This window comes from Emydura macquarii, unplaced genomic scaffold, assembly GCF_026122565.2.
Source record: "Emydura macquarii macquarii isolate MOO-44397 ecotype Brisbane River unplaced genomic scaffold, CSIRO-AGI_Emac_v2 contig_1230, whole genome shotgun sequence".
NCBI lineage: Eukaryota > Metazoa > Chordata > Testudines > Chelidae > Emydura > Emydura macquarii.
In genome coordinates this window covers 7,127,645-7,154,519 of record NW_027131367.1, presented here as the reverse complement: position 1 = coordinate 7,154,519, position 26,875 = coordinate 7,127,645, and the positions used below count along the sequence as shown (strand labels likewise).

The window sequence follows — 26,875 nt, the reverse complement described above, 5'->3', positions numbered from 1 at the left end:
CCCCCCCCTCGGGGGACCCGATGTCCTGAGTTTATAGGGACAGTCCCAATAGTCCTGGTTTTTTCTTATATAAGTGCCTATGACCTCCCCCTCCCCCCAATCCCTGTCCTGATTTTTCAGTTGCTTTCTGGTCACCCTCCCACCGCTCAGCCCCTGGGCTCTCTGGTCCCTGGGGCTAACACCTGCCTCAGGGCTTTCCTCCCACATCCAGCACAGAGTCTGCTCAGCCTCACAGCTTCAGCCCTTCCCACAGTCCAACCAAAGGGCTCCCTGCACCCTCTAGCGCTGTCCAGAACATGGCCACCACCTGTTCGCTTCAATCCCGCCGTCTGCTATTTCCCCTCTTCCATCCTGGCTAGGCACAGGGCTCTTCCCCTTCCCTATGGGTGCACAGGCCACTCCTAGCACTCCCCCCCAAACCTCAGTAGGGATTTTCCTGGCTCTACCAGGGCTGCCCTCGGTGCTATCCTGCGGTAGCAGCTGGGAGCTCTGCTGCATCGGACACAGGCACAGCCCAGTAACGGGCAAGAACAGGGCTCACCTTAGTCCCTCTGCAGTCTTCACCACTGTTGTGTGCATAGCTGAGACCACCCTCCTGCACCCCATGGTGTCAAACCACAGCCAACACCAAGCAAGCAATAGCACCACCCCAGGGTTCACCCCAGTTTGCATTTTCTTGTCTTCCATCTTCAGTTGAGACCAGAGCAGTCAGTCACTGTTGCAGGCAATGGGCATTGTGGGACAGATGGTGGAAGACTGTTAATGTCTTCCTGTCTTGCCCCCCATGCTGTGATGACCTCCATAGGCTGACCATGGCTTCATGCCCTTAAGGGAGAAGGTTTGACTGGGTTGCTGTAGCAGGGTGCTTATGGTGGTGGGAGACAAATTTTAGTGTAGATATGCACAAATAGGTCAACACAAGGTGACTAATGTCAATTTAACTTTGTAGCATAGACCAGGCCCAAGACTGAATTTCTTGCTCCACCTCTGGTGGTAGCTCTATCATTCTAAGCATATGACAATCTGGGGCTAGACAGATGCTGTACTCAATTCCATAGGAACCTCTGCTAGAATTGAGTATAGCAGTCCTACAGGCCCCTGCTTAAATCATGTATTTTTTTTTGGTCACCGTGCTTCTTTTCAAATTGTGAGTTGTGTATGGACTGGGCCTTTGCCCTTACACATATGCTAGTGTAGACTTAATATTGTTTCTCAGTTATATGTACTTTTATATGACCATACTAAAAATGATGTAAAGTGGTACCATATCTGTTTACTACATACAGCAGAAAGATCTGCCTAAGAAACTAGGGAACCTACTCCCAGCTGACCTTTGTTGATAGATTGTATTATTGAATACAAATGTTAGTATCTTGGCTAATATTCTAGACAGCTATTCAGACAGACTGCTGTGCTCCTTAATTCACATTGCTCTGGAAGGATTTATTACTCAAAACCATTGTGCAGATATGATCTGACAAAGGAAAGTTGGTGTCTTCCAAAAAAATAAAAAATCCTCTCAGAAAAAGATGTTGCACTAATTATACAGAGTACAGATGTAATCAAGGCTCAAGAAATAAATTAAGTTTGAACTAAGTTGATATATATTAACGTGTTAGTTTAATAAAGGCTAGTCAAAAATTGTCAAATTATGAATAGGAACAAAAGTGTAAATACACAAAATGTACATGTTACACTCAAGAGATAATACAACTATCTCAACAGGATAACCAGCTAGTGGGAGTCTAGAGTGAAATCTTTGTCCATTGCTATAAGAGTTTTTAAAATCATATAACTATCTACTCCAGCAGTATTATACCTCTAAAGAGGTTCTGAACCTTTTTGTATCAGATTCATGGCCCATACTAATTACATGTCCTTTTATTTTGCAAACAGTAATCACGTTCAGTTTATTAATTTCAGTGAGAAAAACTGAAAAAAAATTAATTTTAATTCAAGCTGAACTGATTCCCCCACCACCCAGTATTCAGGGGCCAAACTTAAAAAAAACCCACCAAACAATCCCCTACTTGTTCGGCTCAGCTCTATTATCAACTGTCATTACAGGTTTCATCCTGCAGAAGGGAATCTTAAGGCTGTCTCCAGTTCTGGTGCCCACAATTCAAGGAGGAGGAGGATGAATTGGAGAGAGGTCAGAGAAGAGCCGCAGGAATTGGAAAGGAGAGGTAACATGTTGTGCATTAAGTGGGTTCTTTGAGATGTGTCCCTCTGTGGGTGCTCCACTTCTGGTGTGCCTGGGCCCTGTGCCTTTGACTGGAGATTTTTGGTAGCAGTACCCATTTGGCCCACACATGCACCTTACATATCCTCATGGCTCTCAGTGAGGCTCTATAGGGCTGCGTGAGTGAACTGCCCTCAGTTCATTCTCTACTGCAAACTCCCAGAAAGGAACCTCCAGCGTAGAGGGGAATAGGGCAGGTAGTGGAGCATCTGTAGGGACACACCTCTCAAAGAACTCCAGTTACTACACAAGGCAAGTTACCTCTCCTCTTTCTTTGAGTGGCAGCAGCCTGGTAGGAGCTCCACTTCAGATGACTCCCTTGCAATAACCGCTTCAGGCAGCAGGATTTTCAGAACCCAGTCCAGAGAAGAACTGCACTGCCTATTTCAGTATCTGATCTTGCAGTGTGAACCAGAACATAATGGTGGAAAACATGCAGAGAGGACACCGTTGCACTCTTGCAGATTTCAGCAACTAAAATGTCCTTGAGTAAGGCTGCAGATGTAGAATATGATCTACTAGAATGTGCAGTCACTTGTGGGGGAAGTGGAAGCTCAGCGGAACCATAACAGGCAACAAAAGCATCCAGAGATTCATTTGGAAAGTCAATGGAGACTGAGGCTCCCCTAGATTTATCTGCAATAAAAACAAAGTATAGGCATCTTCCTGAATGGCCTAGTTCTGTCCAAGTAAAAAGCTTTTAACATTTAGCGTATGGAAGGCAGATTACTCTGTAGACAGATGCAGCTAAGGGGAAAAAATGGAAGGTGAATAGTTTACTTAAATGTGAAACTCAAGAAACCTTAGGTAAAAATTTTGGATGGAGGGTGTAATAACTTCTCCTTGGAGAACACAGTAAATGGAGAGCCTGCCATTAGAGCTCTCATCTCCCCTATCCTTTGAGCAGAAGGGATAGCCACCAATAAGGTCCTGTTCAGAGGTAGATGTAGCAGTGACCCTGTGACTACTGGCTCAAAGAGATGTTTCATGAGCTGGTTAAGAACCTAAAGCAGTGCAGGGGCTGTAATCTGTGGAAAAAGATGCATAAGGCCTTTCAGAAATCTTGTGTTCAGATGAGCAAATATCAAGAAGCCTTCTACCAGCATGTGGAAAGCTCTTATTGTTGCTAAATGAACCTATAGAAAGACTTCACATTTTCGATTCCAGCAGGTAATCCAAGATTGTGGAAAGAGAAGACTGGACAGGTGAAAAATGGCACTGGTTATACCAGGAGTTAATATCTTCATTTCTGAAGGTAAGCATGGCTTGTAGATTCCTTTCTGCTATTTAAAAGAATATTAGGTACTCCTGGGTGGAACAGGTTGCCTTAGTCCTGATAACCATTGATTGAGGAACCTGACTTGTAGCTGCAAAACATTCACATTGGAGCGAAGCGTCTGATCTGCATCCTGATGCAACAGTCGAGCTTTGGGTGGCAGCTACCATGGAGGAAGAGAAAGAAGTTTGATAGGATAAGGAAGCCAAACTTTACTTAGCCAGTTGGTGCAATCAAAATGACCATGGCTTGGTCCTTCTTAATCTTAATGAGGACCTTTAAAAGCAAGGGAGTTAGTGGATATGCATAACACAAGACCGTTTTGTCCATATAATGAGGAAAGTGTCTTCTAGAGACTGAGTCCCTCACTGGAACAGAGTTTTCTGCATGTCATATTGGCTGCAGTGGCAAAAAGATCAATCACTGGAAATCCCATCTAGGAATATTTTGTTGAGGACTGAAGAGTTCAAATCCTATTAGTAATTTGGGGAGAAATTTCTGCTGAGGTTGTCTGCTATGGTGTTTTGTATACACAAGAGGTAAGAAGCTGAGATGACTATTTGGAACTGCTGCATGGCCAACCACAGTTTTATTGCTTTGGTCGAGTAAACAGGAATTCACTCTGTCCTGACAATTAATATAATACAATATGTACAAGCTTTGTCTGTCATGATCTTGATGGATTCGTTTTTGACTAAGGGAAGAAAATGTAAGTAAGCATTTCTGACCATTCTTAATTCGAACAGATAGATGTGCAAGGACGGTTCCTGTTGTCACCATTTGCCTTAGACTGTATGAGGACCCAAGTGGGCTCCCCATCCCAAGACGGAAGCATCTGATGTTAGCATGACCATCAGGGGATGGTGGTTGAACAAGACTCCTGCACACACCTTGGATTCTAACACCAGGTGAGTAACTATGGGACCCAGCTGGATATAGATACTTGTCTGTTCATCCTGTGTTTATGAGATACATAGCTAGGTGTGGCTTTGTCACATGCTTATAAAATCTGTTAATTATGCTGTAATCATTTATAACTGTATAAAGTGTGATGAGAATTTTTATGTATCAGGGAAAATTGTAGCAATCAAAGAGTTAAAGCTAAAGAACGTACATGACACTGACAGTTTAGCACCTTTGTGAACTAGTCATGTTCAGCACTGCGCTAAGCCAGCTTCAAATTTGGAGGTGCACAGTGCTATTACCTTCTATTAACAAATGCCATCAGGAAAAAAAAGTTTATTTAATCCATTTTGAAGAGCAATCTTATGCTTGTGGCTTGGTGGCTGCTCGTCAATTCTGTATTATAAGTAGGCTTGGCAGAATTAGATTTTTATCCATGTCATTTAATAACTTTTCTGGTACACCAATGAAAAAGTTTCCATTTGATTATCATCAAATTTACAGAGAGGCAAAGAAAATTGCTGCTTGAGAATAGAGTCCCTCCTTATTGTATATAAAACATCTTGTAATGAATGATGCGAAAAGGTTGTATTTACAGTTCTGCCTAAACAGTTGGCTCCAGCGTTAGCAAAGGTGGAACTATAGATAGTGATGCAGCATTTATAAAACTAAAACTTTGAGTCTCAATGTCTACAGTCATTAAATAATTATTGTCTGACTCCCTCCCCCATGATTTACCACAGCTATGAGAATTTAAACCAAAAAATCAAAAATTTAACAATATCTGCTTAAATTAAAAAACCCTAGCCAAATTCTGTCCAATCTAATGAAAAGGCAAGGATGATTCTAGAGTGGTAGCCTGAATTCTGCAGTTGGCTATTTTTGACCACTACAAACAGCAGCAACAAAAAACTAGAGTGCATCTCTGCTGCATTTATGTAGCATCAGAATTTTAAGAGGAGATATTGACATTCTGAATTTTAGGCAAATGGTAACGGTAATCTCCAGTATGATGAATTTTAGTAATTTGAACCCTCAAGGCCATCTCCCAGAAGGTCTATCCTTCAAATCACAGCCACCTGGAGTTCAAGTGGATATGACAACTCATCCTTTACAGGGATAGATCAAATGGGATTCTGGCTCAGAACAGACTAGTTCACACTTGTTTTACAAAAAACAAAACAAACAAACAAAAAAACCTATTACATTGGGGTTTGGTCGTCATGTTCAAGAGGCTTTCAATATTTAGGGCTATCAAGTTTTTTAACTGAAAACTTGAATTCTGCAGCATGCAAATTTGTCATGTACAGATGTAGAGGGGATAAAAAAACACGCAACTTTCAGAATGGCTGAAGCTACCCCCCATGTAAAGTGGGTATCTGTACCAGAAAAATGGTACAGAGGAGGTACTCTTACTTTCCCTCTCATAATACAAGAACAAGAGAACATCCAATTAAGTTACCAGCTATAAATGTAATGATTGTTAAGAGGAAATACTGGAGTTAGTGCATAATTAACTTGTGGAACTCACTGCCACAAGCTCCCCCTGAATCCTAGATCTTATGATTAAGTAGACATTTGTATGTATAAGAACATTTTATCCTAGCTAATGTAACATATAGACCCTCCTGCGTAAGGTATAAAACCACCACTGGTTGCCTGAGGTTGAGAAGAAACGAACTATGGGGCGATTATTCCCTAATTGTCCATTGCAGGGATTCTTGCACATTCCTTTGAAACATCTGGTCCTGACTTCTGTTGAGACAAGATGCTGTTCTAACAACATTCTCTCATCACACATCACCATATTATTCAAGTGCTTAGAGAAAAGTTGTATATAGTTAACATGATTTAACAAAATATATTTGAAACTGTATGGCCAAAGCCATGTAAATTTTCTAATCTATTCCTTTATCCTTAAACCACAATTATATAATACACTGGGACTGTTGCAGTATGTCAATTCTTATGCTGGAATCTGAGTAAATACTTCTAGATCCCTGAACCAGAAGGTCCTTTAGGCTGTAGTTGTGGTTAAAGAGTGGTTGGGGACCTATGCAAACCTTTTCACACATTTGTGAAATTTTGTTATAAGTCTAACTATAAGAGGTGCTAGGTAGCCATTTGTTCCAAGTCAGAGTCTCCTTGATTTTACTTCAAATCAGATGACTAAAGCTCCAAAGACTATTCGTCTAGTTTCTAAGCAAACTTCGGGGGCAGTTTTCACTTATCTTTCTCCATGGTCTCCAAAATTGTTTCTCCTTTTATTTTAAGATTTTCTTAGCCATGCCCATTGGCTGGGAATGCACCTAAGCACGGCATCACAATCCTTCTAGATTTAAGAAAGCTTCAGAAGAACAGTTAATATGTATTAATTCAGTAAGTCTTGCATGGACTTATGAAAGGCAGAGTGTTCTAGTCAGTTGCCTCTGGCTAAGGTCTGGCTCCTTCTTAGCACAAGGGTGTCTTATCTCAGAGAGACTGTTTCATGAACAAGTTCTCCCTGTTAAACAAACTATTAGATTCTACCTCAATCTGAGAAAAAATAAAATTCCTCCTGTCCAGAAAGCAGCTCTCCTCCTCAACTCTAGATTCTGAAACTAGAGGAGTCATCAGGTAGGGAACACATCAAGAAACTTCAGATTACAGCAGTATTTGGAAGACTCAACTGAGACTGGGGTACAGACACGACATTCCCTATCCCAAGAATTTACAATCTAAGCAAGCAAGAGACAGGATGGGAGGGGAAACAGCACAAAAAGGTGGAGAACTGATGTACTGCGAGACCTTGGGCATAAGTGACAGAGTAGAAGATAGAACCCAGGTTACTAAGTCTCAGTCCAACACTCTATCCACTGGACTATGTTACCTCACTACCGTCAGAGAATAAAACTAGACTTTGGTTGCTTCAAAAGTAAAATATGAAAACAATTTTAAAATGAGAGGCCAATGAAGCATGCTGTAATGACCTAAATTTATCTGCAATTCATAAACTGAGTGGGCAAGACAAGAGCTTTGTGAAATACCAAATCTGAGATTTTAGCTGTTATAAAATGACCAGAGAAACAACTGTGTAGTTCATGCCTCCAAAGGGGAAGTTTTGTCATTTTATATTTTTCAGATCTGCTCTAGCTAGAGAAGGTCCTTCCCCCAAATGTTGTCTGTTTAGCTACTAAACCCTCAAGTTAAAAATTAAAAAAAAGTAATAAAATGAAAAAGCCACAAGCAAAAGAATCTTTTGCCATTTCACCTGATACTGAGGAGAGAACAGAGTTTCTCTTCAGGATTTAACCCTGTGATAAGGAACTACAAATTGACATTAATGGCTTATTTCCATCTTTTAGAAAAGTAAATTTGTCCAATATTAAGGACCAACTGAAAAGCAATTAGTTATTCTTACTCCCTTAAATATAACCTGTTTTGTGCCCTGGGTATTATACTGACAGTAAAATTTACTACACAAGGGGGAAACCAGGCAGATGGTGTAAAAAAGTGACCTTCTGTACAATCCTAAACATTTAAAAAAATCAAATTACATTTTGGAGTATTACTGGGAGTATATTTTCCTAATAGCTGTAAGATTATTCTGATATCATGTAATTAAGTCTCCAATACCTCATCAAGGGAAAATGGGAGAGCTTTATACATTAGCCTCCAATTTACACCCCTCACAATGTAAACCACGTTACCCTGCACAGAAAAGCTTATAACCCATTATGAAGAGGAAATAAATACTTGTCAGAAGAGATTAATAAAAAATAAGTTTATGAAGAATGCATTAAATTCAAACAAGTTCCAACATTTCAATAGAATATAAGCCAAAGTCTTTTTGATGTTTTATTCTTTGTAGCTCTTGCAAACTTCCTTCTATCTTGTTGAGTTCAGAGTAAAATCGTACCTAAGAAGAAAATTAAGATGTTTATAATACAAATCTTATGGAATTTTTTTCATATCTGAAAATAGTGAAACAATTGCACATTTATATGGTGTACTCATCCTGAAGGATAGCGATAGTTGTTCACACTATAAACACAGGACCACTGCACTAATGTTACTTCTGGAGCTGAAGTGGATAGAAGGCAGTAGCAATTTGATGCAAGGGACAAAGCATATGAGTAGAGGAGAGCAAATGTATATGATTGTTGAGTCTACTGTGTTTTCAAATCCCACATGCCACTCTGTGATACTAAAGCCATACTCAGATTAGTTGAGTATTATAGGAAGGGTAACTTACTTGTGCTCTCACAAACTTATGCAAGCTAGAAAGCAATTCTTTCGCTTCTGGTAGCATCACCACAACTGAAAAATGAGCATCTAGTAACAGGCACATCCAGTCCATAATCTGAAGAAACAAGATACATCAGCATTACCATAAAAGTGTTTTATAGTACTTGATATCTAACCACGTCTGGTTAACAGAATATATTTCAAAGGGTTGAATTGGACATTTGTATTGAAAGTTTACATTTCTAGAGAGGTAAAACGAAACTCCTTGTCATCAAGTCTTGGAGAATGTGTCTTTTTCCAAGCCACTTCATAGAGACATTAATCTGTTAGCATGTCATTAAAAAAGGCAATGCAATACTGAACTGATCTAACTACAAAATTATGCCATTACCAAGTTTAGAGTAATATTTAGTGCTATCTTCTCACCTGGTTTATGGTTGGAGAAAGCATGCCAGGAAGATCAGTACTAACTTTTTCACTGCACTTCATATATAGGTACTGCAAATACCGGAGAAACAGCTAGAAGGAAAATGGAGACAGACTGCTTTAACACATACATTTAACAGATTTTTAGCTTTTTTCCCTGAACATGCCCCCCTTTGTAAAGTTTAGTGTACTGGTTTTCAGCTACCTAGGAACTTGTATAATAAATCTGGATTATTAGTCTCAAGGCTTTTTGATGACATCTGTGGACTAGAATGAATTCTGGAAAGCACAGAAAACTAGCAGATTGAGCATGCTCAAAATAAGAAGAAATTCAACATCAATCACTATATTGACAGACTGATACTTAAGTCAGACACACTACCATACCATGACGACCTGGTTTTCCAGGAGAGTTTGTTAAAGAACACATTCAAACGGGGGCCATGCTTGCCCTTACTGATCTCAACTGGAACGCATTAACTTCACTGACTATTAGTATTAGGCCAACAGTTTCCTGCACACTAAGTGATCTCCTGAAAGTCCCATCCCACCTCCAAACAAAATAATTAGTGAGAGAGCTGGTTCAGTAGCAGACAAATTTTGTTCAGTGAGAACAGATTAAAGCAGAGTTAAGAGTTTCAGGTACTACATATATCACTGAATAACCCCTGCCAATTTGTCATTTTACAATCACTTGAAAAGTTTCTCCCTTGTGATTGTGAAAAAGCCATAGAAGCAGGATAGAGAAAGTGACTAAACAAATTGCTACTGAATGCATAATTATTTTACTCACAACATACACATTTTTAGACCAGAACATGAAGTAAAATTAGGAATATTCAAAAAAAAAAAAAAAAAAAAAAGGCATAATGTAGTTACACCTGCTTTCTGTGAAAATTCGCTCAAACTTCATAGCTTTGGGACACTTGATACCATTTTAAATTCTTATTTGATGTTTTAAGCCAATACATTAAAAGAGATCATTCAAAGAAAATAGATTTCTGATGTATAATGAAGAGCTAAACTGATAATTAGTTCTAACAAGTATGTAACATGCTTACAATGACTTGCTGAGCTGAAAGGTCTTTCAGATAAGGCACAAGAAATGTTTCACTGTATGCTGAATGGAGAATGGCATTTCTGTGCAGGATTATTCAGGAAATACAGTTTCAAGAATTGTCACTTCTACAAAAGGTTCAGTGGATCTTAGTTGTTAAAATAGTTTTCTAGACTTCTAGAAAGAAACTCGTTTCTGAATATTCTTCTCCCTGGTCCTTGCACTTCTCCCAGGACATAAAAGGGAGTTTCAGTGACTGAGTATAGCATGTCTTGTTTGAAGCTAACATTTAGACCAAACTTACTATTGTGACATGAAATTGCATACTTAAAGTAAATGTAAGTCAATACTAAACATCTATTTTACAGCATGCATTTGAAGACTGCCTTTTCACTTTGTAGTTATGACAAATTTACCACAACTGACAAGCTTCTGATGGTTACAAGAGGTTAAATGAGACTTTGGAACAATGCTAATAGAAAGCACCACTTGTTTTACAGCCTATATTTTAATCTATCAACCTAGAGATAACAAAATTAACAGGGCATACATGCACCAAAGGATACAGTAGAGCTGCCTTTTGTGGTCCAACAGGACATAATTCTTCAGTGTCCATCGCATGCGGTTTCTGTGTTAATTGAATATCACAGCTGTCCTCCTCCAGCAGTTCAGAACTGAAGCCATTCTGTACAGTTTCAGTTTGTTTTTCCACTTTATCATTGTGCGTAATATCGATGTAATTAATTACTGAATCTAAATTTACATTTGTTCTTTCAAGACTGTCATCATTAATGCTATAAGAAGGAATAATATTTACAAAATGTTTACTGGGGATTATATAGCACCACAAGTTTAATTACCGTGCTACCAGCCATTTTATTATGGCCCTGTTTAAAAAAGTTATATCCAACTAAAAATGTTTTGATCATAAGGCATTATGTAGAGTTATATGCTTTTTGTTCCTTTTAAATGTTTATAATTATTCCAACATTTAGCATCCAGGCAGTTGACATTTTCCAAGCAATTAGCTGCTAAAATGAACAACACTTTGCCATTTTGAAATTTTTAAAGAATGAGTTGTCTTCATGGATAGTAACTTTTGGCAATCTAAATAGTTTGCAGAATTATTGTAGTCAATAGGCATCTTGCATAGATAGATGGTAGAATTTTAGTTGGCAGGACTATACTTTAATATTGTAAAATGCTAAGGGCTTGTCAACACAAAATTGTGCCAGTTTAACTAAAGATGTTCTGTTTAACCAATTTAGCTACATTAATTTTAGTTTCCACACACACAATTTATCACTGTTATATATTGGTTTAGCATGCCATGTAAAATTTACAGGAGCAAGATAAACCAATATAAGACAGGCTTTGGTAACAGTAAAACTCAAAACCAAGAGAGAGTGAAGTACTCCCTTTAATCTCTCTTCTGTCTGGGGACTGCAGGACATTCTGACATGTGGCACAGGTTATGTAATAGGTGTAGTTTTCTGTTACACTTTTAACTAGCAAGTGTGGAGAAGATACTGAGATTAAGACTTATTGCATTTAAGTGAATCTGCACATGGATGGCTCCAAGTGTTTTGGGGACTATCAGTGCTGCTATTCAGTCTTTTTTTTTGGTCTGGCTTTATGCTTTGGTTTGTCTTAGCAATATACCATCCATGATATAATATAAAAAACAGAAATACCATAGTTCAGCACTTTTTGTAAGGGTGATAAACTGCATAAAAACACATGGTGTATAGGCAAAAGTAAGAAGCCATGAAAGCAAGGAGGAGCATCCAGCTTTAGTGGCAACAGGACTAATGCTAATAGTGTCTTAAGAGGAGACAATCGTACAACACATAAGCATGGCATCAATTTCAGTCTCTGAAGTAATTTGCTGACTGAAGTGCTGAGTAAAATTTCAAGAATATGATTTCAGGTTCCTTGAAGGTTATTAAAATATTGTCTCTCGATCTGTAAAAAGCTTAGAACACTAGTTATTCTTGGAGATGTGTTAAAACCAAGTATTCAGGTAAAAACTAGATTAACTGAAGGGAATGTATTACCAGCTTCCCACTTACCTTAAGAAAGCCTTCAAGCAAGCACAGGTAACGGCTTCAGGAATGTCAGGGAATTGCTGTAGACAGAGTTGCAACAAATGCACATCTGTCTTCTCCAAGGCAACTGCCATTAAGTCTGGGCACAAACTGAAACAGAATAAAGTTATTCCCCACATTTAGACAATGTGTGAACTACTGAAGCACTAATCTTGTTTTAGATTGAGAGGAAGGATGGTCCAGTGGTTAAGAGCACTAATTAAGGACTAGTTGGGAGACCCAAGTTCAGCACCTGCTCTACTACTGACTTTATGTATTGCCCTACTTCACAGTAGCAAAAATTATAAATATATTTTAAAAATTATGAAGCACTTTGAGATCTGATGAAAATCAGTACTCAAGATCTATCAAAATTGGTATTAAACAGAAATCCTACAGGACTTCCTGAGACCAGCAGGTCACAAAACAATCACTTAAAAAAAAAACAAAAAAAAAAAAAAAAACACACACCCAGAAAAGTCTCCACATTTAGACCATAAGTCAGCGGTTCTCAACCGGTGGTACACGGCAAGGCATACCCTGCCGCCGATTCCCCCATCGCGCTGCAGAAGCTCGTCGCTACCGAATCTCCTCCCTCCCCCCCCCCCGGTCAAACGGCGGCAGGGTTTCGGTGGAGGGCATTGAACCCCACCGCCGCTAGAAGTGTTCCCCCCGCTCATTTACCGAGTTCCACTCGGGCCAGGTACAGTCAGGTCAAGCGGTACTTGACCTGACTGTACCTGACCCGAGTGGTACTCGGGGAAAAAAAGGTTGAGAACCGCTGCCCTAACTAATACTTTCAAAAGTACACAAGTGAACTAGTCACTTTTAAAAAATGAACTTAAGCACTTTTTAAATTAAAGATGTGGGGTAAAAATTTGTAAAAAGAAAGAAGAGTGTTCACCTGTAAGAGAGTCCTTGCGTCTGGATCAAGTGTATCAGGCAATTCCGAGGGTAGAATGTTGGCTCGGTTTTACACCTGTTCACGAGACCTGTTGTTATATATCCAAGAGTAGCTTGGAAATCTGACATCTGTAAATTCGACAAGAACTGCCTCAATTCCTCTTCAATATCATTTTGAGAAGAATCCTGAAAACAACATTAGCCGATTAAAAAGTGTTAGGAGTACAAGATTATGACTAGCATGTTGTTACTAATTAGACTGAAGTGGAGAAAAAATACTTCAGACTGCAAACTAACAACATGCCATTTAGTTGTAGCCATGTTGGTCCCAGGATAGAGAGGAGACATTTTTTACTGGACCAACTTCTGTTGAGAGAAACAAGCTTTCAAGCCACACAGAGTTCTTCTTCCCTGCAAACTAATAAATCTACTATCACCATATTGGAAGGAAAAAAAAAAAGAAAATCTTAAAATTTTCAGCTAAGAAAAATTTTAAGATACCCCTTTTGGCAGTCTTGCTACAATGACCAAAAACCCTGATCTAGAACTGAAAGTTATACCCTTAAAAATCAGGTGGGAGTGGTCTCACTCAACCTTTACTCGATAACTGTGTTCCCATTAGCTACTAGAACATTTGCAAAGATCTTTACTCAATTTCAAATCAAACAACTTGAGTTACAGCACTATGATTCCGTGAACAACATTTTTTAAACTAACGTGTTGCATGTACCAACGCAGTCAAACTTTCAAAGAAGATAGGAAGCACTTTTGATCACACCCCCTTTGCAACAATTTCCAGGAGTTACTCAGAGCTTACAGCCAATAGTAAGTCTCCCTATGTGGCATCTAGTCAGCTTAGTTTAACTCTGTAAGTTTGAATACAATTAAATTAGTTCAGCAATTTTGGGAATTACATTAGGATTTTGCTTAACTTGTTTCTAAAGTGATGCGGTAGTGAAAATCATTAATCTTGATACAGGTATTAAGTTTATCATTTCCAAAATAAGAGTAATAGAAAGGACTTCACCTTCTGATTACTTTTGAAAATGAAGTAGCTTGTTTTACATTGTATCTAGAAACTAAGGTGTGAAGGTTTGGGAAGAAGGGTTTTATGTTGGAATACTAGTTGTCAGGGTGCCTCAAGTCTCCGTGCAGATGTCATATTTAAATCCAAACAAAAAAATAAAATCTTCCAGAGAGGAAAGGCTTCAAAAAGGTACAAGTCTAGAGTTCAGTCAGAATCTTTTTTTCCTCAGTCTCAGCATTTAATTCAGAATGTGTATTGCCTTTACATTTAAAGCCCACCTCTTTGGGCAGCCTGCAACATCATCATTTAAGTTATCCAGATGCTGTATAGTATTCCTAAAGCTTTGTTGAAAGAGCTAGCTTTAATTCCATTACTATTATGCATGAGCTACTGTTCTTGCAGAATAGTTATATGCTAATGGTTTAACCCCCCAACAAGGCTAGTTCTTACAAGAATATATATCAAGCTAGGAGGACAGGAAAGGAAGAATAGCAGTGCCAGAAGTTAATTTGCCATTTGGGTTGACTTATTTTGAGAGATTCTAATAGGTTAATAAAATATTATTGGGGATATTTCATTTACTTACTGTTATATCTGATAAAAGCTGTTCAACTGTAAGGGTGTCTGGCTGCACTTTTACAACATTGTTCCTTCTCGCCCTTAACTGTGATTTAAAAACAAAAAAAAATTTTTTTTTTTTTTTTTTTTTTTTTAACTCTCAAAGCCTGAACAGAAACAAAATTATACATTTTCATCAAGATAACTAGGAACAGCAGGGATTTGCTATTTGTGTGTTGCAGCAACAGTACGTAGGGCTTAAGGTCACCAGCCAAACAATGCTGAGAAGTTAGATCACAGTTGGACACACTGTTAGTGCCAGAGCCAACTCTGAAGTTTTGAAATTACATTCTGCAAAAAATGCCCCATGGAAATATAGCCCTGAAACTTACAGTTCTCTTGGATTCAGTTTTAGCAGTTACAGATTGCTGTTTTTGGGGAGATGCCAGCTCTTCTTGAAGTATATTCCAATTTACATAGGACGACACAGTTCTCATGCCTGTACAAACACAGTTATATTAAACCTATATTAAAAAATTATAAAAGTGCATTCACTAAGAATGGAAGTAAATTAATCCTATTATTTCTAATCTCTGATAGCAGTATGGATCACTTAATTCTCTAAAGCAGTTTAAAATATTGAGTCATTCCCTGTCAATACAAAATGTTTCCAATTCCATGCATTTTATTATTAAAATAATTTTAAGATCAGCATTAAGTAAAAATGTTTTCCTAGACAATAAGGTCAACAGCTGCTTTATCAGTCAAGACACAAATGCACCAGCTGCTCTGAAGTCTATCCTGACTTTACATATCTGATTCATCCTAAATATTAGAATACTTTCAATAGTATTATACAGATGCAACAGGACTGATGTTAAATTGTCTCCACAATGCCCTATTTTCAGAGAAAGCAGTACTAAGAACTACCCCTGAGCTAAAAAGACTATAATCTGAAGTCTGAAAGGCATAGAATTTTTATTAAAAAAATCAGCACTGTACATTAAGATACTTTAAAAAAGCTTCCAACTAAAAAACTGCATAAGTACAGTTTTATTAATAGACATAATAAAAGTTTAACTAGCACAACATTCAACAGTTTAGCAGCATACTGGACAGTCATATTATTCTTCTACAAAAACCCATACAAAGAATTCAGTAAGTGAATGCTTGATGCTGTTAAATAAATTTTAAGGAAATTCACAGCTCATAAGCACCAAGACACATTAGGATGCTCTCAGCTTCACTGCATCCATGCTACATGTAGCGTCATTGACATTTCAACAAGTTTTTGCAAAGGAACAGAATGTAAAGTTTAGCTGAACTCTAAACAGCTTGAACACTAGCTTTTTTTACTGTAAAATTGATCTAGTTTTTTCTATGAAGTTTTTCAAGAGAATTAATGGTATGATGCATATGCTGGGACTGAAAGTATTCACTAATCAATATGTATAATCAAAGCCTTACCTGAAGTTTGAGTATCTTTGAGTTTTCCAACAGCAGCTGCCAAGGATGAAGTTTCACACTTGTATACAATTACAGTTAGCACCTTCCCATGTGTTAAAAAAAATTTCTCCCCGTAACACCACAACTACAAAATATTAAGCACATTGTTAATTAACAGATGAAGTACAGAAACTAATTTGGACTTCTGCACAAAAATCCATTCAATCAATATTCTTTAGACATCTCAGTAAGATGTTTTTCTTTCCATCTACCCTTTTCAGTTGAAGTTGTAAAAGAGTCTTAGTATCATTGATCAGGTTATGTGAATGAGACAAGCTTTATTTTTGGGCAGACTAAGTGCCTCCTAGTGGCCATTGAAAACTAAGTTACTTTTAAATCAATTTATGATTTAAGAAGTCTGCCTCCCTACATCGAGGCAGCCCTGTAGCAGTTTTATTGCATAAGCACACCTTTCCTGAAGACGGCAAAATGTTCAACTCTTGACCCAAAGTGGTCTACCATTTTAAGCTGCTCAAAAATGTCTGTTTCTCTTACCATAGCTTAAACAGAACACCCTCCCCCCGCCCACCTGTTGTATGTACTAATTTCTACAATAAAATAGAAATGCCAAGTTTGTTAGATTGAAGCCTACAGTACCATAGATATTGAATACTAAATTAGGGCTTACTTGTCCTGAGGTTCCCTGTGGTAGTTCCTTTGAAGTCTGCAATGTTTGAAATTTTGTGTTCCATATAGAAAGGCACTCTACAGAAAAAGGAAAACAGTTCAAAGTGACAGAAACCTGACATTTCTCTGTAGTTTTCAGAGAGAGGATTCCGGAAATAAAGTGAAATTGCATTTAAGAATGTACAGAACATAAGTTAGATAGTGCACCCAGCACTAAAGAATAGTGCAAGTCATTTTGACAAGTCAAATGAGGCGGTTTTCTTGCTACCACTTGCAATTAAAACTGCTTGAAAAAAGTTTCCAAAAAGAAGAGTAATTCCACTGAAACTTGATGGAAACAGGCCAGCCTGCCTGCCTGATTGGCAAGCAAGCTCCCTGTACTGCCCCCCCCACCCCTGGTCAGCTTCTAGGCTGTCCTGCTTTCCTCTGTGGCCAAGCCAGCAGCCAATGATTATGGGGAGTATATTTGATTTCAGAAACACTGACATGTTCCTAGCTGCCTTGCATTTCAGTGTATCCAAAACAAAAATATTTTGGAAAAATTCATTCTTGCTTCAAATTTGACTCTTCATCCTGATTCAGGACAGAAAATGTTTTGGAAACTCAAAGTTTGCCAAAGGATTGAAATTCTATTTCCCAGCCAGCTCTGCTTTCAGTAGAAGTAGATAATTTCAGCATACAAAAGGAGAATTACCAACAAGTGTTAAAATATTTGAGGGTTATCTCCCACTATATTTTCTTACCATTTGCAAAAACAGTAGAAATATTGCAGTTCAGCGAGTGAAATTCAATACCAAAAGTAGTTTCTAGTCTTGAATTGGACTGTACCATTTACAATTACATTCCATTAGAGGCAAACCTTCAGTATGTGTAGACAACTCAGTTGTACAATTCAATTAACTCTACTTCAGACAGTGCTGGTTTACTGTTGGAAATTCAGTTTCCTTACCATCCCTACTAAATAACCTGGGCTCTGACAAAAAGCTGAAAATTCCCTGATTAGAAACTCCAACCCAAGATTATTCTTTTCTGTGAAGAGATCATAAAAATAATCCACCAACTGGTTTATATGGCCAACTGACTTTTGTCTTAGAAGTTAATTAATAAAACAAGTCACTTCAAAAGTTACCTTTAGCAATATTAGGTGAAGAATCCAAACATCCCAATACTGCAACATGATCTTTACCAAGGATAGCTAATGAAGCTCCTTTTAGAACAGTGTCAGACACTACACATTTGAGCAGTAGTGACTTGGACAGAATTTGCTCTTCTTCTGGGGCACTTTGTTGTAGTGACATCAGAGCCTTATACACACATCCATTAGAATCTGTCCGAAGAGAAAAGTGATACTACATTTTAAGTTAATGATTGTGTCAAACAATGCCTCTGTTTTCCTAAACCTTCATAAGTACATCTAAAAACATTATAAAATTTGCATATGAAAAGCTAACCTAAATGGACTGACTTTAGTCATAATAGAGTCAATTCAGAAGACAGTTCAAATGCAGAACTTTCTTAAGGACACACATGGTGCAACACATACCATGATCAGGATTAAAGTATCTCCAGCCATTAGAACAAGAGAACGCTAAAAATTTTTAATTACTACTTCTATCTTCCAATGTTCTACACAAATTAATACCAAAGAGTTGTTACATTAGACAACAGCAATTCACGAACAGCTGTAGTTAATTTACAAGCTTAAACCAAATACATCCATCATAAAATAAGACTTACACAAACACAGGAGTGTGAGAATCTTGTTTTTTGTATATGCTGTAAAACTCAGTGGATTGGAGGATTCTTCTTCTTGAAGCTTGTACTTGTGTAGAATATCCGGGTTAACCTTCTGCACATGCACAAAATAATTCCCATTCTAAAAAAGAAAATTAGAATATGGCTATTTCATTTACAAAACAGGGACACACTACAGATACTAGTGTTATAAAACTAGGAGTAGTGAACTGCCACACGTGCCATTTAGAGTTATGAACCTAAACTCTTCACTGGACATGCTGTAAAAATAACTCACATGAAACAGTTTGCCAATTCACACATGAAGTGACATAATAAAATAATGCAATACAAATGAATTTACAGGGAAGACAAAAATGAGAATGAAAGCCAACATTTCAGAGAATCACTTTCAGCCACTAATCAACAGTGTATATGAAGGACTCAAGAGGCTATTAACATAATAAAAAAGCATGTATTTGTTCAGTAGACCAAATGGTCATTCAAGAAGTCATTTCACTGGCCAAACATACAATTACTGAGGAAGTTGCAGTAGACCTCATCTCCATCCCAAGCACTAAGTTATGAGGGTTATCCTTTACTTAATATTTCCCAAATTTTATTTCAAAACAAAGCTTGACTGGTGCTCCTAGGCACTCAGGAAAACAAAAAAATACTACCACTGTTCCAATTTTAATGTTAATTGCTCTCTAGATTTGGATCAAAACAAGTTTCCATCCCTGGAAGCAAGATAATGGATCACATTCAATAAGATTATCACTTTGTAGAGACATGTACAGTATTTCAGATAAATACATAGGAATTCCTCCCTCCCCACCAAAATGAGACTCTCTTTTGTAAATTATTTGTATCCCAAGTAAAAATATAGCTTTAAAGTTGTAGGTCTCTGTAATACTGGTTTTAAGTGGTCACTACATTTTCCCCCCCATTATAATTAAACATCTTGAATCCATCCCTGGGGTAATAAGAACAAGTTCATAGAGCTTTCCAGTGATAGTGACATTTTGTAGATTTTTCAACTTAGTCACCCTCATCACTACATGATAATTAAATTCATATTACAATTGAGTTAACTAGTTAAGACAGAAATATTACAATACTTAATATATTAACTTCCCATATTTGAGAAATCGAGCAAGAGATGCAATGAAAGTTTAAATTTAAACGGTTATAATTTCAGATATTTTTTGATGTAACAAGTTTTTTTTAAAAAGCCACTCACTTTCTCAGTAATAAAAATTAAAACAGGTTGTTGAGTTTCCATGAAAGCTTCACTCCACCTAAAAGTTGAAAGTTTGAGGATTATTTCTTGCTACAAGTAAAAACAATTGAACATTTTTAAGTGGGCAATCCAGTAAAAATACATAAGCAATAGATATATTTAATATAACACCTCAAAACTTTAGGTATATATACTTATGGATGAACAGCAAATAGAACTGATGCGTCTGTCACTGCAGTCTTCAACATTAACTCTTTCATCTAAATGCATTAATTATGTATTTGTATCTTTATACATCTCATTTTAATGATATTCTTATAGCCCTAAAATATTAGGGCACAAGACATTTTTAAATAAAATAGTAGCTCTCACTTCTGCAACAGGCACAAGATAGACAGTAGTATACCTAAAAATTGAGTCACATATGACCATCAATTCCTTGGATTATGAAGCTAGTTCCCTAAAAATTGTATTACTCACCTAATGACTTCATCCGAGATAACATTTTCAATTTCTTGTTGTGGCGCTGCTAGCAGAGCATCTAAGGTTCGCACAGCACCTCCTTTGAATAGCACAAGTGGCACTGTATGGGGTAGTGAATGTATCCGATATACCTCAGCCGTCAGCTGTAAAGGGAGAGTTCTTTTTAAAGTTTATTCTACATTCTCAATTCATTGCCACCAGATTGTAGAAATTAAAAAAAATCTGTTCTACATTTAATTTTTTAATAAAAAACTGACCAGCAATAGAATGCTGCCAGTGCAGAATTCCTCATAGTGGAGTCCCAGTAAGCTCCACTTTTTGGAAACATCGTGATGCATCATGCAAATCATTTCACTGCCCCATCACTGCTGAAAGAGGCAATTGCTAGAAAAACATCTGTTCCAACTTAATTAGCATTACATTTCTGGGTCATATCAGGTAAGTTTCAATTCAGAACACTCAAGTGACACCAGGAATTTAAATATAACTACTAAAGCACAACATATCTATCAACCAGAACTCACTACAACGCAACACAAAATACAAAAAGATTTTCTGATTTAGCCACTTATTCAGTTGAATAATTTACCTTTTACTCACAGCAATAGGTTAGGAAAAGCCTTATGTATTGAAATGTAATTCACCCAGTGGCCCCCTTCAGAAAAGCCCACAACCTATAAATTCTATTATGTTTCAAAGGGTTATCACTGGCCCTTACTAACCATTAAATTTAAATGTTTGTAAGAGATCTTTAAACCTAAGCATACAGGTGAATTACTAGTAATATTCCATACTATTGGAAGTGTAAATTAAGGAGACCAGTAACTGAAAACCAACATTTGAATGCAAAGCTAACATCCGCCCCTCCAAAAATTCATAATTCTAATTTTAAAGGGAATATACATGACTAATTATAAAAAAAGAAAAAACTTACTGTTGCTTTAAATACTTTATCCAGATTAACATCTTCATCCTTCCATATTCTTAAAACCTTTAAAAAATTAATGGTTTTATAAACATGATGAAACAACACTCCATTACCTTTACCATCACAGACTGGTATATGAGATATTTGTTAGTGAAAGCAAACATACCAAGATATTTTGAATTAATTCTGAATTCACAAGGATTGACCTTAGTCAGAGCAGTCTCAGGGGAGTGGTTTGTGGGGAGGGACAGCCCAGAGGATCCAGGCAAAAATTCAAGTTGTTAAAACAGCAGGAGTTTAGCACAACCTCAAGAAGTTTGCATTTCAAAGGGAGGATGGAGAGATATTTGAGGAGAGAAGATACAGTAGCATGATTAAAGGAAAACAAAAAGAAGCCAGATCAGGATAGGCTGAAAGGGAGGAGAGAGGAAAATTCAGGAGAGTGTTGACAGGCTAGAAAGGTATAGTAGGGATCACTAGTTATTAAATATAACTCACTGACATGAGAAAGCATACAAAGTGTAAAGAAACAGAACCTGTAGTTATTTAACGGAAACAGATGTAGGTAAACTTTTTTTCAGTTACCCATTTAAAAGATCAGAGCAGAAAGATAAGGAGAGTAGTAGAAAAGGAGATGTGAAGGTGTGAACTACCACAATCATCTCAATGAGGTGTTAATGTAGTTCTCATAATGTAAAATGTCAATATTTACTACTTATCTTAAGCCAAATATTTTTATGCTTATGTCTGTCATATGAAGAGACCTTTTATAGGAAATGAAAACTTGCAAGTTTTCAAGAGGCAAGTAATTGAATATGTGGTTCTCAACATAGGACATCCCTTCCCCCACACTTCTAACAATATCTGTGTCCAATCCCAGTGCTGCATGCCACCCCCTCCACTGAATGCGCAAAGATGCAATCAATCACTGAGGTGGCTCCAAATTCTGATATTGTGCAACACGGGTCAATTCCAGGATTTGAAAAGTCCCAAGGGAATGAGTAGCTGCATTGATTCTGGAAAATTCCACACTTTTCCAGAGCTTCAAATAGCTAACCACAATCAACAATACTTCTAATTCATTCAGACTTTATATCATCAAACACTGAAAAATACAAGTCTCACCTTATCATCATGGACAGCAATATATTCGCCAGTTTCAAAGTTACACACAGCTGGGCATGTGATAGTTTGATCTTGTTTGACTGACCAGCAACCCAGTGGCTTTTGGTCTGAAACCTAGACAAAGAATAATATGCAATTTAAGGCGTCCATACGTAATTCCAAAAAGGGTATGGAGTCACAACAAAACACAAACTAATGAAGTTTCCATTTGAACAGAGAGTTTATATTAAGAACACAGGATCTGCCATTCTGGATCAGATGTGAGGTCCATGTAGCCCTGGCTCAGACAGTGATTAGTACCAGATACTTCTGAGGAAAGGTATGAGAACCTCATAGCAGGCAGATGTGTGGAATTCTTCCTTCCATATTAGGTTTCGTCTTGGTCTCTAAGGATACATCTACACTTACAGCTGAAAGTGTAGTTTCCAGCTTGTGTAAACATACATGTGCTAGCTTTTGAGCTAGCATGCTAAAAATGTAAGTGTAGCTCCATCGGCACAGGGAGCAGGACAAGCTAAGCCACCTTGAGTACAATCCTGTCTAGGACTGTAGGTACTTACTTGGGCAGCTAGCTTGTTCTGCCACCTGCACCTACAGTTCTATTGTTAGCATGCTAGTTTGATCAAAGCTAGCACAGGTACATAAACCTGAGCTGGAAATTACAACTTCATCTTGAAGCATAGATATACCCTAGTAGTTAAAGATTGGCTTAAGCATGAGGTTTAATATCCCTTCCAAAGTCTGTCATCAATCAGGAGATCAAGAATATCCAGAGTTAACCATGTACACGTCCAGTCCTTTCTTGAATCTTGTTAAATTCTTGGCCTCAATTTCCAATGGCAATGAGTTCCACAGCCAAATTACAAGTTGTGTGAATAAGCATTTTCTTTGATCAGTTTTCCATTTCCCACCTTTTAATTTAATTGAATGCCCCCTGGATTTTGTGTTACAAGACAGGAAGATCAGGAGTTCCTCATCTAGATTCTCTCTCTCTCTCATTATTTTATAGACTAGGATGCTTTTCCTCTGACCCAAAGACAGTTATAGCCTCTTATGTGGGACCCAGTCAAAGGCCTGATGGAAATCTCAATCAATATCAAAACAGTTCTCCTTTATCATCCGCTTTGACACAAAGAATTCTAAGATATTAGTGAGACAGTTTTCCTTTGCAGAAACTGTGCTGGTTAGACCCTATCATATCATGATCTTCCAGGTGTTTTGTTATTCTCTTTTTAATCATCATTTCAACCAATCTGTCAGGTACAGATAAAAGATTTATCGGTCTATAAATTCCTTAGGTCACTCTTAGAGCCTTTTAAAAATACAGGTATAACATTTTCTATCCATCAAGCCTCTGGAATAATGGCTGTTTTTAATAAGATACTGCACGTTTTTGTTAGGAGCTCAGCCACGTCATACATAAGCTTCTTCAGAACTCTTGGACGTATACCATCTGGGTGGTGACTTACTGCTTTTTAAATTTATCAGTTTTTGTCAGCACTTTTTCTTCAGGCATGTTGATCAGATAGTACTTCACATGTTTTACCAGCAAACCATAGCTACGGGGTAGGATTCTCCTCGGTATCCTCAGCAGCAAAGACTAATGCAAAGTCAGTTAGCTTCTCAGTAACATCCTTACCCACCTTAACTGTTCCCTTTTTAAGCCACAGTGATCCTGCAGACCAGCCAATTCTTTCACAGACCCCTTGTTTCTGATATATTTAAAGAACTTTGTTTTTACATTGTTAGCTATTCACCCTTCTAATTTCCTTCTTCTTGCCTGATGTTATATATGTTCTTATTTATTGGCTTCTCTAGGGTCAGGTTTCCAAATTTTGAGGGATTTACAATTGGTTCAAATAATTTCTCTAACCTTGGCAGTTAGCCACACTTGTTTATTCCTTGTTTCCTTTTTGTTTAGCAGTCCACATCTTCCAATGCTTTTTTTTTTTTTTTTTAAATTAAAGTAGCATCTCTCTCACCTCTAAGGATTTAACTTCAAGGCCTTTTTGCCTAACTTCATTTCTCTCCCTTTCCAAAGGCTTAGTATCATTATGTTACTTTTTGATACCTTGCCTGCCCCTAGTACATTGACCTTAATTATAATGTGTTTACTAGTAGCAGAAATAGTAGTAATGTCACTTCTTGAATTAGCTCATACATTACCTAAGACTAAGCAAAGAATAGCCTTCTCTTACATAATCTAGAGCCAACTGGTTCAAGAAGCAATCACTTAAACATTGCAGAAATTGTCTAAACTCCATCCCCTTGTGTTGTTTGATCAGTTTGTGCGTGGATAGATGTAGTCCCCTTTTCCATGACTGTTAAATTATGTTGCCTTTTTGTTCTCTGTACTGTGCACTCAGTGCCTTTTTCTTGATCTGCAGACTATAGCCCTGCTAATACATTTGTATTCTTACACCTTGGCATTTGCAGTCATATGTTAACCACAGCAGTATTGCAGCACCACTTAGAGATCACAGCTGTACACACAGTAAGAGGCAGCCCATGCACCAAAATGTTTACAGGAAGCAGACAACATAGCCAATTGGCCAGAGAACGGAATTCTAGCATTTCTAACCTTTCCAGCATCACTGAATGTTTCCATTTTGCTCCATCAACATGAAATGACTGCGCACACACAGGTTTGTCTGTCCCATGACCTGATGAAGAACTGCTGGTAAGCTAAAAAGCTTGTCTCTCACCGACAGAAGTTGGTCCAATAAAAGATATTACCTCACATCACCTTGTGTCTCTAACATGAAATGAAGCATTTTATGACACCTTAGCCTTTAACTTCAGCAACCTTTTTTTTTTAAATGAAAGGGGCATTTGAAGTGTAAAGTCATTTAACACTGGGATTTCATTTCCAATTTGTTGCTGCCCAGACCAGCAGGCAATGGAGACTGCCGGATCAAAATCTGTCGCTAGTTAAAATCGTTGTAGCCCTACCTATTAAAATCCAAAGTTACAAACTGTTACGTTTCATGACAGACCATTTCGCTCTGCGTCAGCAACGAAATGAAGCCACACTGCCAAACAGCGCGTGGCACAAGGGGCTAAATATACTGCCCAACAGCAGGGCTAAAGAAAGTCAAGGGTTTTTCCTCCCTCCGCTCGGAAACATCAGGTGTCAGGCCACGATTAGAGGCGAGGTAGCAGACTAGATAAGCCCGAGAGCTGGTGTAGAAAAGCGCGTCCCAGAAGTACAAGGCGGCCGGTCTTGGGGTGCGCACGAATCTGTAGCACGGCGCTGCACAGCTGCTTGAAGACGAGCGGGTGCAGGGGCTATTGCGAAGTAACGCACAAGGGGGGAGCCTCCTGCAGCAGCTGAACGGGCGGCCGAGCAGGGAGACAAGAGCAGGGGCAGATCCCCGCAGGCTGCATGACCTCTTCCCCAGTCCCCACCCCGCGCTCGGTGTCAGGCACCAGCCGGGATCGGGGCCGTCCTGGAGCAGGCAGGCGGCAGCCGGGGCGAGCTCTGCAATGCGGCCCCTGCCCCGCGTCTACAAGGCTGCAGCGAGACGCGCCAGGCTGAGAGCCCGGAGCCTGCACCCCCCCCCCGGGGAAAAGGGGGCTGCCCACGCGGTACAGGGGGGGGGAAAAGGGACGCGGACGGTCCCCAGGGCGCGCGGCGGTCGGGTCTCACGCGGTCCCGTCCCACGGAGAAACGAGGCTCCCCCGAGAGAGCGGCCACGTCCGCCGCCGGGCTGGGCCCTCACCTGGTAGAGGGTGGCCGTCCTGCCGCGGTCGGTGAGCAGCACCCGGTCGGCATCCGGGCCGGGTTCCAGCCCCAAAATGCCCGGGCCAGCACCGGCTCCCGCGCTGGCGTTCAGGCCGCACAGCGTGAACTCCTCACAGAGCGCCGCCATTTTACCGAGCCGCCGCCTCCGTCTCGTGTCTCGCGAGAGTTGGGGGAGGGCTCCGGGGAGCAAGGTGAAGCAGCCGCTGCGGGGAGGGAGGGGGGAAGCGCGCGCATGCGCACGAGAATCGACCTCTCGGAGAGGGGTTGCGCATGCGGAGTTGGGGAGGGCCCTCGCGCAGTTATCTTCATTCTCGTTGGGGAGGAGCAGCGCCACCTATGGGGGAGGAAGGAGTTTGGTGCTAGGAGGCAGCTCTGCAGGTGTTTGGTCAGTCAATGGACACCTCCTTGTGGATGCTGGGTTCAGACTCTTCCCACCCCTTCTGCCACTGTGAGAGGTTGGGCCAGTCAGAGCCCTGCTCTGGAGATGGGGGAGGGGGTTCACCCTGTCTGACTGGGGGCTGACAGGTTCAAATCCTGATCAAAGAGGTGAGCACCCCTCATCCAGCCTCTGGGAGAGGGGGTGCTGGCTTCCTCCGTGTGCTGGACCCTCAGTGACTCAGGTTGGCAGCTCTCCTGATTCTATCACCAGTTTCCCAACCTTTGATGTTTAAGGTAAAGCCCCAGCTCCCAGAGAGAATCTCAGCTGCCCTTTAAAAACTGCATTTCTAGCCCTCCCGGTTGCAAAAAAAGAAAAAAAAACCCCTGAAAAATGCAGCCT

General features: G+C 39.1%; 1 protein-coding gene across 1 annotated transcript; it reads right to left on the bottom strand.

Moving 5' to 3' along the window:
- Positions 1 to 8,169: 8,169 nt before the first annotated feature.
- Positions 8,170 to 26,239, bottom strand: NOL11 (nucleolar protein 11). The gene is made up of 18 exons (XM_067547333.1): positions 26,075 to 26,239; positions 22,353 to 22,466; positions 21,234 to 21,290; positions 20,297 to 20,442; positions 19,817 to 19,874; positions 18,577 to 18,715; positions 17,969 to 18,166; positions 16,841 to 16,917; positions 16,174 to 16,297; positions 15,099 to 15,205; positions 14,735 to 14,812; positions 13,123 to 13,307; positions 12,204 to 12,329; positions 10,698 to 10,925; positions 10,136 to 10,214; positions 9,075 to 9,167; positions 8,656 to 8,763; positions 8,170 to 8,319 (listed from the first exon to the last, which is right to left on the bottom strand). The coding sequence occupies exons 1-18, from the start codon at positions 26,222 to 26,224 to the stop codon at positions 8,206 to 8,208; spliced, it is 2,181 nt and encodes a 726-aa protein (XP_067403434.1). The 5' UTR covers positions 26,225 to 26,239; the 3' UTR covers positions 8,170 to 8,205.
- Between the last annotated feature and the right edge of the window lie 636 nt (positions 26,240 to 26,875).

What these genes read in the sequence shown, in the direction of transcription:
- NOL11 (XM_067547333.1), bottom strand. Translation starts at nt 26,224, where the DNA reads ATGGCGGCGCTCTGTGAGGAGTTCACGCTGTGCGGCCTGAACGCCAGC. An exon ending in GGACGGCCACCCTCTACCAG is followed by an intron (nt 22,467 to 26,074) that starts GTGAGGGCCCAG and finishes TTCTTTGTCTAG; the next exon opens with GTTTCAGACCAAAAGCCACT. An exon ending in AAACTGAATCCAAGAGAACT is followed by an intron (nt 14,813 to 15,098) that starts GTAAGTTTCAGG and finishes TTTAAATCACAG; the next exon opens with TTAAGGGCGAGAAGGAACAA.